Below are 11,003 nucleotides of genomic sequence, written 5' to 3' on the forward strand. Positions count from 1 at the left end.
GCTTGCAGAAGCATCATCCAATAAAGGTCTCAATGAATCTAACGGGCGTATACAGTCAACCAATGACTGTTTCAATAACAAACCTCAGCATGTCTTATGTTATGTATCACGGACAGACCAATGGCCATCCGTAGCTTTTTTATTGACGCTAACGTCATCCAATGGTGTAGTGTTTCTAAAAGTAATCGGTCCCACCCCTTCAGCGGATGCCAGAGATACTCGGTAATGGCGACAGGTTTGGTAAGTAAGAAAGTTAGCAATAGATCTCTTTTAAACAAAAGAATGACAATCCTAACCGAAATGAGAAATCAGAATTTAAGTTATAGGTTATGACAAATGTGTTGCTTGAAATTACTGCTATGTTTTTGGTCGATGGCAAATGACAAGTTGATTAAGATCGATTTTTTTCATTGTGACGTTTGTTGTTTTGGTTGTAGCTAGTTAGTTGCTAGCGAGTTCGTTGGACAGGTAGTTAATCGACCTGCAATCTCGAAAATACGTTGATACGCTTTGTTGTCCTTTAAAATGTCTTTCGACATTTTGTTTCATTCATTTCAGGGCTTAGAACGAAGGGGCTATAGAAGAGTGCTCATGTCTCAACTTGTTGACATTCTTTTGTTTACAAGTTAGAAGCTCGCCCCTACATTTTGGCGTTCCTTTTTGTCAATAGCCTGTTCAAGGAGCAACAATTGTTTTTTTTACTTGTTTGAATCTAACATACGGTTTGGATTGATTACAAGCGGTCATGTATTTTGCGAACAAAAGACATGACACCGTCGTTGAATTTACGATTGGACTGCTTCTATGTTAGTATATTAGGCTACGTTATATATTTATTTAATCGCCCTTTGCTCAGTGAAAACTAGCAATGTATGAATGAATGTTACTATCGACCCAGTCATCTCACGAGAATATTAACTGTTGTCGTCGGTATTGTCTATTTTTCCATTGTATCTCGATTGACAGATGTGAATGTTTTCATTCGACAGGATTCGACCTGCCCAGAATCAATTCAGTTTTTGTTGTTGTTAGAAATTGAACCGACGTGTAAAATGTGACTGTGGAAAAATATTGTTAAGCAAAGATATATTCGAAAATATGTCAGGCTAATTCATTTCACTGGAATGTTCAGTTTAATCCGACTGTTATTGATCTCGTCTTGTTACGCAGTTATGAATGAATGAGTAGGGAAGCGCATGCGCGAAGTTCTTAAAGTTTATAAACAAGCCTTGCATGCAAGAGGTCACATGACAGCTCTTTTTCGAAACGAAGACAGAACGTACGCAAACAAAGAACTTAATTCACAGAGTTTTGCTCTTTCTTACCCAAACAAATTGTCGTTGAGGCCCTTTTCATTCGTTTAATTGAAGTCATTTCGCATATTTGTCAAAGCAATGATACTTATCACGAACAACACTGATATTTCGATATGGTTCGTGCAATTGCAATTTTTTTCGTGGTCTTCAGTCGTTAATGACATAATAATACAATAAATAAGTAAATTAATACATTAACGTTTATTATACTTATGTTTCACACGTCTTTTTTTCGTCAGTCAGGCAAACTGACATGGCGTAATATGGTGTGGGAAATGAAAACTCATTCGGTGCCAGAGAGAGTTTTGGAATCGCAGGTGGAGACTGTAGGTATGGATGAGGCCTTCGACATGCTAAAGTGCAACGAAGATCTGCCTTCCTCTCCAGGATGCCCTTCCACTGAGAGTCACATGGAATATGGTAAGCTATTGCATAATATTCTTGATATCAATCAATCAGATGAATGTTGCACATTATTGCATGTCCTGACCTAATAAATATGGCTCAGCATACAGTTCTTATCAGAGAAAACAATATTTGAATATTTGATACATTCTCTCTGTATGTGCAATAACCCAGTCTGACGCCGTTAGCCTAGCATAATTCACTGGAAGTGGATTAGACTAGTTAGCCTATAACTCCCTTTTAGCTACAGGTCTTCAAATGAATTATGCTACATGTAAGTTAGGTTAACCCAAGAAGTTGGTGTGTTTCTTTAAGATAACAAAATGTTGTGGATATGAACTTCTGAAGAGCTGTTCCTGTGTTAACTGTACAGATGACCTTCCGGAGCTGCAGGAGGTGCAGGAGGACCAGGCCTCTCCGAGCGTGTTCCAGGTCGAGGCAGGCGTGTCACACCAGGAAGGCCCTGGGGAGGCCTGGGGCAAAGGGGTGGATGGAGCCTCCTCCCCTCACACCAACACCAACTGGCTGGCAGAGCTGGCCAACATCGCCACGAGCCCACAGAGTCCCCTGCTACAGAACGCCCCCCACAACAGGTCATACATACAGTTACAAATGAGTTATAATGGCTAATTACGTCATTTAATAAAGTAAGGTGTCATGCCCACACCCATGCACAGCACACTTGAGGATACATATGTCACATAGGCATGGTACTGAAACCGATTACATAACAATTGTTATTTCAAGTGCATAGACATTAAATGCATCATGGCATTTTCTATACACATGGACAGTCTTTGGCTGGTATGGCGGTAAGCATATGGAATGTTTATCATACCTTTGGTCTCATTTCCGTTTGTTTGTTTGTTTGTTGTTACCCTCAGATCCTCCCCTGTGCACATCTTTGCCACGAGTAACAGTTTACATTCCTACGCCCGGCCCCCCCAGGCTTCCAGTGCCCCGAGTCCGGCCCGGACCCATATGAGGGAGCGCAGGCGTGTCAGGGTACAAGCCTTCATCCCCTCACAAACACCCCCACATCCACCCTTCTCACACTATTTGTGCTGTAAATGTGATATTTGTGTCCCTTTGAATGCCACCCCTTAGGCCAGCAGCGAGTCAGAGTCTGGTAGCTTCTGCATGTCCTCGTTATCAGACGATGATGACATGGGATGGTCTCACTCTTGGCCCTCCACAGTCTGGCATTGCTTCCTAAAAGGTATTGAATGGCACAACAATGGGGCCCTCTTAAACATATACTTACATGGGCACACTAAATTGGCAAAGGAGTTTTGTAGTAACAAATTGAAAGTTTGACTTTTTAACCTACATTTATGTTTATAATACTTTTATTACCTATATATTGAGACCTTCCAGACCCTTGAAATCATCCTAATATTCACAAGGAACATTGCCTTTGAAATAATGCATTGACGAAAATGTAATTGACTTTATAGTGTGAATTGGGTATTTCTAGTGAAAACCATATAAGCCTAGATTTGACATATCCTTTATAATTCACCCTAATTATACAAATGTTTTCACAAATGTGGAAAAAAACACGCAATATCCAGGCAAACTATAGTGCCTCTGTACTACTCTGTTACTAGTGCCATTTAATCCTCAGCGTCGATCTCCCCCTGGCTTGTAATAGGACGTAAAGGTTTAAAGGTTAAACCTGTTTTCAAAAACCACACTGATAAAAAAATGTGTGAGCAATCAGAGGCATGTCATATTGGACCACAGAACATAGAAAATGTGCTGATCTGTTCTAGCGTCTCCTAGTCAGTACAGTGGGAGTGATTGAATGAACATCAGCCATTTTATGAACTGATATCATATTAATAGAAACAGCCCCCCCTATTGTTCTAACTGTGGTACTGCAACTCATAGTGCAACTCAAAACATGAATTGCGCAATTGCCTGGAGAGGGCTGACATATACATGTAAATACTTCTAAAAGTCATGCATTTCTGCAAGTCTTTAATTCTTTTAACAACCAGGAATGCTTAGGAAATATAGATATTGAAGAAATGTTTAAGAAAATAGTTTTGAATCAAAAGTAAAAAATTGATGTGTTTTATGTATGTTTTTCTTTATTTTGAGATTAGATTAGATTCGATTTTATTGTCATTGTGCAGAGTACAAGTACAGAGACAACGATGTATGGAATCATAGATTTTATTTTGAAATAGGCAGAAAATGTGTTCATTTGATATGTAGCTTAGCGTAGACAACTGTCCTCTGCTATGAAAATCTCCACCAAACAAGGACTGCTGTCAGTTGAGACATTGTATACAATTACAGTATATAATGATAATAACACATGTGAACTTAACCTTTGTCAGGAACTCGTTTGCGCTTCCATAAGGGCTCCAATGTAGAGTGGCAGGATGTTGAAGACTTAAGCAACTCAGACGACGAGTCAGATGATGAAGGAGGAATGTCATCCATCTCTCCAAAGGTAAAGAACAGCAGCTGAAGAGTACTTGCAATAAATGGCCATTATTTGAGAGTGCATGTCTCTAGAGGCTTGTGGGGAAGTGCTGTTGGCTAAAATTAGCTTCAGGCATGATTCATTGATGCATTACTGTTCATGACAAGCCATTAAGAGAGCAGTCTATTGAAAAGTCAAAACCCAGAGAGAAGAGAAAGAACCAAACCAATTGCATTCACATCTACTGCTTGAGAGCAAAACGTCCCCCCTCAATACATTTGGTATATTTCCTGTTTTTGCAGGGCTATGGTTCAGAAGGTCTGAAGTTGGTGGCATTTGAGGAGATTGTGTCCTTCGGCCAATCTGCACTCAAATTGACCTTTGACCCTGGCTCACCAGAAGATGGCCTTTTAACCACTGAGTGCAGATTAGACCACCCCTTCTATGTGAAAAACAAAGGTATGGGAGTCATGTCTCTGAAGAGGCAAAACTGAAGGAGTTTGGTGCAGTGTGAATGGATGATTTGGTTTAGTATCTGACTCTCTGCGAGTGTGCAGAATGCAGTATGTAAGTAGTGTAAGTAGGTGATAACTAATAGAGAGTGCTTGCTATCTCTGACTGAATGCAGTAAGTAGTGTAAGTAGGTGATAACTAATATAGAGTGCTTGCTGTCTGTGACTCTCATGCGAGTCTCACCTGTGTGTGTGTGTGTGTGTGTGTATGTGTGTTTGCTGTTTGTACAGGGTGGTCCTCCTTCTACCCGAGCCTTACTGTGGTGCAGTATGGAATCCCCTGCTATGACGTGCAGGTGGGAGACCTGTGTCTACCTCCAGGGCACAAAGATGCCATCAACTGTGATGACTCTGTTGTGTTTGACACATTCAGAAGGTACAGAGTGGGTTGGGAAATGAGGGGTGTGTGTATATGTGTGTGTGTGTGTCTGTAAGAGAGAGGGAGATTGAGATTTTAATGTTTGACTTACAGTTACAGCTATCAGCATTTTAACAGGGTGGTACAGTTATCCTTTTAGATGAGATTATAACCTGTTTTGTTTGTGCATGTTATGAATAGAGTAGAGGGTATATTGGTGCAAGACTTACATTTCGTTCTGGCCATTTAATTACAGTAACGAGCCATGCACTGCCATTCAGTAATAGGCATGTGAGTGACAATTAACTCCTGAACTTGAGTAACAGTTCATAATAGTACGTGTGTGTGTGTGTGTGTGTGTGTGTGTGTGTGTGTGTGTGTGTGTGTGTGTGTGTGTGTGTGTGTGTGTGTGTGTGTGTGTGTGTGGATACAGTTATGATTTCACCCCTCTGGACTCTTCGGCTGTGTACGTCCTGAGTAGCATGGCTCGCCAGCGCCGGGCCTCCCAGTCAAGTGGGGGCGCTGTCAGCCCAGACTGTGACAAGCTGGGCCGTGACCAGGAGCCCTCCAGTGCTTCCCACAGCAAATCCAATCGCGGCCACAACTCAGGAACAAGCAGCAGCAACACCACGCCCACCAAATGCAAGCGGCCAATGAACGCCTTCATGCTCTTCGCCAAGAAGTATCGTGTGGAGTACACCCAGATGTATCCTGGCAAGGACAACAGGCAAGTAACTCAAACTCCCACGGGGAGCTCATTTGCGTCTCTCTCTAAGATACAGCTAACAAAGGAGAGGATGCCAGCTTGAGAAGAAACACTATTCCCAGTTGTCATAATTATAAGTTCATTTAGAAGGGTTTTGACAAGGCTTGTTAACAGTCATGCCACTTTTCATATTTTTCAGTGTTTCGCCCAACCCAGCAGAAGTTTTTTTTCTCTTATATAAAACAACTGTCTCTATCCGCTTCCTTCTTCCAGCTCACTGGGATTACAGTTTGGAACAGATGTTTGCAGAATTAGCCATTCTGAGCAGCCCATCCATCAGTGAGCAGCAGGAGTGGCTAAACGCAATAGCGTTGAAATTATGAGTTTACTGTTTGCTATGTAGTTACAACTATGCAGATAGTGCTAAGGCTAGACAAAGCAATACTAACTGTAAAGCAATGCTAGCACACCTAGAAGAGTTGAAGCAGGAGCAAGAAGAAAGTGTAAAATGATTCGTCAAGGGAAAAATACATTATTGCTTTACTACCAACAGGGTTTGGTATAAGCCAAATATATCAGCTTCCAATGATAGTGGCGAAGTAGGAAGCATAGAAATCCCATACTGGTCAGTGTCCAGTGGCTTCAAAATGAACCCTACACCCATTAGGATACAATGGCTGAAAACAGCCCTCAATGGAGAGAGGCCTCTCATACCAGGGTACAAAAAAAATAAGACCTTGTCATAAAGAAGATGACTAGCGTTTTCCACTGTAATATTAGTATTAATAAAGTGTTACTTATCATTGACCAAATTCACTCAGATCATTTATTTTAGAAAATTATGTGTCAGTGTCAGTGAGGGTCACCTCAGGCCACTGAGTTGGATATTCTGGTGATATTCTGGTAGTCACTGAAAAATGCTCAGCTTGGTTTTAGAGTCTGTTCTGTGTAGTCATAGTTCACCTACTGTACACGGGAAGGGCATGGTATTTCTTCTTAATGTATCTTATTCTTATGCTAAGTTCATAGGTAAGCAGATTGTTGTATTGTTATAAAAGACAAAAACTAATGCAAAATGTTGTGGCATTTTTATCTTCTCTAAACCAAGCTGACACAGAGTTGTAGTCAGAAAACCATACACCCTCCTGAAGTTTTAGAGTGAGCCATGACCTTTAACCAGTGAGAAGCTAAGAGAGGCTGTTTGGATACTGAACCTCAAAGATGTCAAATTGATGGATAGGTGTCAGTGACCTAAGGGCAGCAGGGGATGAAGTGTTATGCTGAAAACTGTGGCTAGCACTATTCTCTCCAAAGCCTGGTAGAATGGAATATTAGGCCTAAACAGCCCACTTCATAATCAGTACTCTTGTTGCTGTTTGGCTAAAATGAAAACAGTGATTGCCCATGGTTCCTGTTATTGATTTTGCACCTGCTAGCAGGCAGTAGCTGCTGCATATAAATGGAAACAAACAAAAGGCATTACATGTCAGTGGCGTAGCAGAGACTAGCTCCACAGCTATTTAGAAGGTATGGTTGGGGGCCATTCATGTTCTGTCAACAGGTAGGTGTGTGTGTGTGTGTGTGGGAGGGGTTCCCTCATTCATTGCTCTTCGAGAGTTCATACCACCCCTGAGGGGGAGTAGCTCTCAGCCAGCTGGTGATTGACAGCACAAGGATATGAGGAGCGGGCGTTTTCCAAGAACCATCGTGTGGATATTTAGAAAGGCAGCTCAGATATCTCATAGCAAACAAGCAACACATATTTTTGTCCCACAATCCCTTACATATACAATAGACCAGACTCCAGTGATGTGTGTGTGTGTGTGTGTGTGTCTATGTGTGTGTGCGTGCGTGTGCGTGCGTGCGTGTATGTGTATGTGTGTGTGTGTGCATATCTACTCTGCTTGTCGGCACAGTGAAAGCTAGAGTGACATGTTGATTATGAAGGCTCTGAAGACTCATGGGCTGTATGTGTGGATTGCTGCAGAACCATTAGCTCACACAGCCAAGACAGCAGGCTTGGTCAAAGACCTCTGAGACTGCACAGTAAACAGAAACTTGGAGCCTAAGTAGCTGGGCTTTGTAATGGAGACACACAGACTCTGAAGAGAGAGACCACTGATCTGTGCAGCCATTATTTAATTCTTATATTAACATTTATTGTTTATGTGTTCAGTACATTGGCAATACACTATGAAGTATATTGCATGCTGAAACTAAGGATTTATAATGTAGCCATTGGCGTTTGACAAAAATATTTACTGGATGTTAATATAGTGGTGCTATTCTAAGGCAGCATGTTTATTAAACTTAAAAGACATCATTAGAAGTGATCTTTATTAATGTGAAGATTTTTATCTTGATGTGGTTTTTGACTGTTTCGCCTATTAGGCCTAGGCATCATACTGTTTCCACATAGACCTTTAGGGACAGATTGATTGAGTGCACTGCAGAGGAGAGACATTTTTCATGCACACCTCTGACTGCTGCCCTTTGCCCTTTGGCCCACAGAGCCATCAGCGTGATCCTTGGGGACAAGTGGAAGAAGATGAAGAACGAGGAGAGGAGGATGTACACCATGGAGGCCAAGGCTCTAGCGGAGGAGCAGAAACGCCTCAATCCCGACTGCTGGAAACGCAAGAGAACGAACTCGGTAAGAGCCCTGCTACTTATGTGTGTGAACACATGCAGTATCTAGCAGCTTTTTTAATCAAGCTGTTATATCCAGGTGACTACTATTGTGTGTAAGGACTAAAGTGAACTGGCACAGAAATACTTTCTGGAACCCCCAGATGTCAGCCTGTCGCTCTCAGCAATCTTGTTCCATATCAGTTTTGTAATTGGTTAGTTTTGCATGCTGTAGTCTACTGGAGGAATGCACAGGATCTGTTTGTACACTTTTGTGTGCAATGCCTCTAATGGCTCCTTTCATACTTCCCTTTTACAGGGCTCCCAGCAGAACTAGATGCCCATATGCAGGAGATCATCATGGAAACGTGAACTGGACAACAATAAACCGATCCCCTCTCTCCTGTACGATCGACGAGACTTAACTGTGATGCTGAATACACCTGCTTTGTTTTAAACAAAACAACTTAATCCAGACATTATGCCGATAAAATGTTATATAAAGAGAAAATCAAATGCAAACCATATTAAGAAAACATGTAATCTAGTAACTAACAGTGCTTATATATTTTCTTATGTTTTCAGTGACATAAATGCCTTATACTTCCAAAGTAAGAAATCGCTCAGTACTTTTTTTCAGGTAAATTCATATTTCTAGGCTTGAAACCTGAAATCCTGTGGTGCTACTATAGATGCTGAAGGACAGAAGTCAGACAAATGTCTATTTTTAAATGTAAAAAGGGGAAATTTTAGATAGCTTTTGTTGCAGCTGTTCATATTAATTATATTGGTATAACTCAATATCTTGCACATTGACTTGGTAACCCGTTAAACTTTGTATTCTCTGACAGGCTGACAGGTTCTTGTATTAGTAAGAGATACCTGCTCAGCATAGGCCATATACGTGTGTGTAACTAACCGCTCTGCCATAAGACGATGTATTATTATATACATGGGGTGGATGCACACACTCCCACACAGCACTTCAGGGTCATGCCATCACTGTAAGTGTTTTTGTTTTTTTGCACTTTATATACATATAACCTTACATAAAACCAATAAATGTATACAGCCTGAACTTTTGTGCTTAAAAAAAAAAATACAAACTTTATATATCTAGCTGAAATATATCCTTTTTTGACACAATCATGGCCAAACTGTATAGCTCAATGTTGTGCTCTGCAGGTTTGCCATTGCATTGCATTTATAAAAACGTTGTTGATATTGTACAGGTCCACGTTCCATGTTAAAACTCTTGCACAAACTATTCTTGTATTATAAATAAACATTTGAACTTGCTATCATCTCACGTGTACTGTTCTCAGTATTTTTCAGAAGGTGGAAGAGATCACTTGTGAGCTCATCTGAATTTTGTGTTTTTGCTTTTACTTTGGGTGCTGTTGGTCAGGTTGGAGGGACTTTCCTTTTTTCCTAAATTTGTCTGCGTTCAGAAAAAGAAAAAAAAAACCTAGCAGATGAAGCCTGTGCACAACTGATCTGCATGTCTTCTTATGATCCTCTTAAGAGGCTGAAGAAAAAAAACTCACTAACTCATTCAGTTGTTTGCTCAATCTCACTTTAGAGACGGGCAGAAGAAATCTATGTTTTTTCTCCAATTTGCCACATCAAAAACATGCAAACAAAGAACTCAAACGACGTCCTTATTGTACTGTGCTCCACATCAGTAAATCTGTGATCTCTCTGAAGGTTTAATTGAATCTTTGCAACACTCAAGACCTACCTTGGAGATGAAAGAACACAAATTCGAAATTGATAATCACTTTTGCGAGGTACAGTTTCTGAGAAGAGAAAAAAAAAGGGGAACTATTAATCGAGTTGAGTATAGGATGTACAGTTAGTGCAACAATGTAGCTAAATTACCCATATTCCATTCATGGAAAATGCTGTATGGGTCTGCATTTTCCTATCATTTATACTGTTATAAAATCACCAAATACATGTTTATTTAATGTACAGTTCTGAATGTCACCAGTAGGGGACACTAGTATAACATGTATTATATCTCCTATTTCCTATTGTGCTTTTTAGGATGAAAAATGTTCTAACACTGACATGGATTCCTCCCAATTACCAATAAGCAAAACACCCTGCCTGTTTTTTATCACTGTATAATCCCAGTAAATGAATACGCTTGTTTTGTAGATCCTTGTATGAAAGGGGATCAGACTTCTGTTGTAGGAACAGAAATGTGGCTGTGATTTCCCATGCCTCAGCGCAAAACTAAATAGTAATTTGATGTCATGCATAAAATATTCCTGCTAGCAAAAGGATTTTTTTTTTAAAAAGCAAGAGACTGTTTCCAGGGGTTGCTATGTAACACTTCAACAGTTTAAATAGTTCAGTAGTCCTCAACACTATTACTCATATTCTCTCTCTTTCTCTCTCTCTCTCTCTCCCTCCCTCCCTCCCTCTCTCTCTCACACACACACACACACATACCCACAGAACATACCATTTCCAGGGCATTTTTAACCTTAACAAGCATCAATATGATCTCTCGTCTCATTGCTGTCTCTGTATCGTTGGATATGGGTTTTGACTTCATCACTTCCACCCAACATCCAAAGACAACAAGTCAGATGCTGGGGCTTTGCACTCTCATAAATACATTGTCATGTAT

At 40.6% G+C, this 11,003-nt stretch overlaps 1 protein-coding gene across 3 annotated transcripts; it reads left to right on the forward strand.

Annotated features, from left to right (window-relative positions):
• Positions 1-160: 160 nt before the first annotated feature.
• hbp1 (HMG-box transcription factor 1) lies at positions 161-9,666 on the forward strand. Of its 3 annotated transcripts, none has more exons than XM_042110281.1 (11): positions 161-240; positions 1,556-1,736; positions 2,095-2,314; positions 2,606-2,726; positions 2,829-2,940; positions 4,070-4,185; positions 4,461-4,617; positions 4,902-5,046; positions 5,462-5,755; positions 8,246-8,387; positions 8,682-9,666. In XM_042110281.1, the coding sequence occupies exons 1-11, from the start codon at positions 226-228 to the stop codon at positions 8,697-8,699; spliced, it is 1,521 nt and encodes a 506-aa protein (XP_041966215.1). In that variant the 5' UTR covers positions 161-225; the 3' UTR covers positions 8,700-9,666. The 3 variants fall into 3 exon arrangements, with proteins under 3 accessions (XP_041966215.1, XP_041966216.1, XP_041966214.1); XM_042110282.1 differs by lacking the exon at positions 161-240 and adding an exon at positions 485-1,432; XM_042110280.1 differs by lacking the exon at positions 161-240 and adding an exon at positions 485-806.
• Positions 9,667-11,003: the final 1,337 nt, after the last annotated feature.

The sequence above is a fragment of the Alosa sapidissima genome, chromosome 11 (genome assembly GCF_018492685.1).
Source record: "Alosa sapidissima isolate fAloSap1 chromosome 11, fAloSap1.pri, whole genome shotgun sequence".
NCBI lineage: Eukaryota > Metazoa > Chordata > Actinopteri > Clupeiformes > Clupeidae > Alosa > Alosa sapidissima.

Bases quoted from the DNA above. Each gene is read 5' to 3' on its own strand.
- hbp1 (XM_042110280.1), top strand. From the start codon at position 768: ATGACACCGTCGTTGAATTTACGATTGGACTGCTTCTAT. The intron at 807-1,555 runs GTTAGTATATTA...TTTTTTCGTCAG, and splicing joins TACGATTGGACTGCTTCTAT to TCAGGCAAACTGACATGGCG. The intron at 2,727-2,828 runs GTACAAGCCTTC...GCCACCCCTTAG, and splicing joins GGGAGCGCAGGCGTGTCAGG to GCCAGCAGCGAGTCAGAGTC.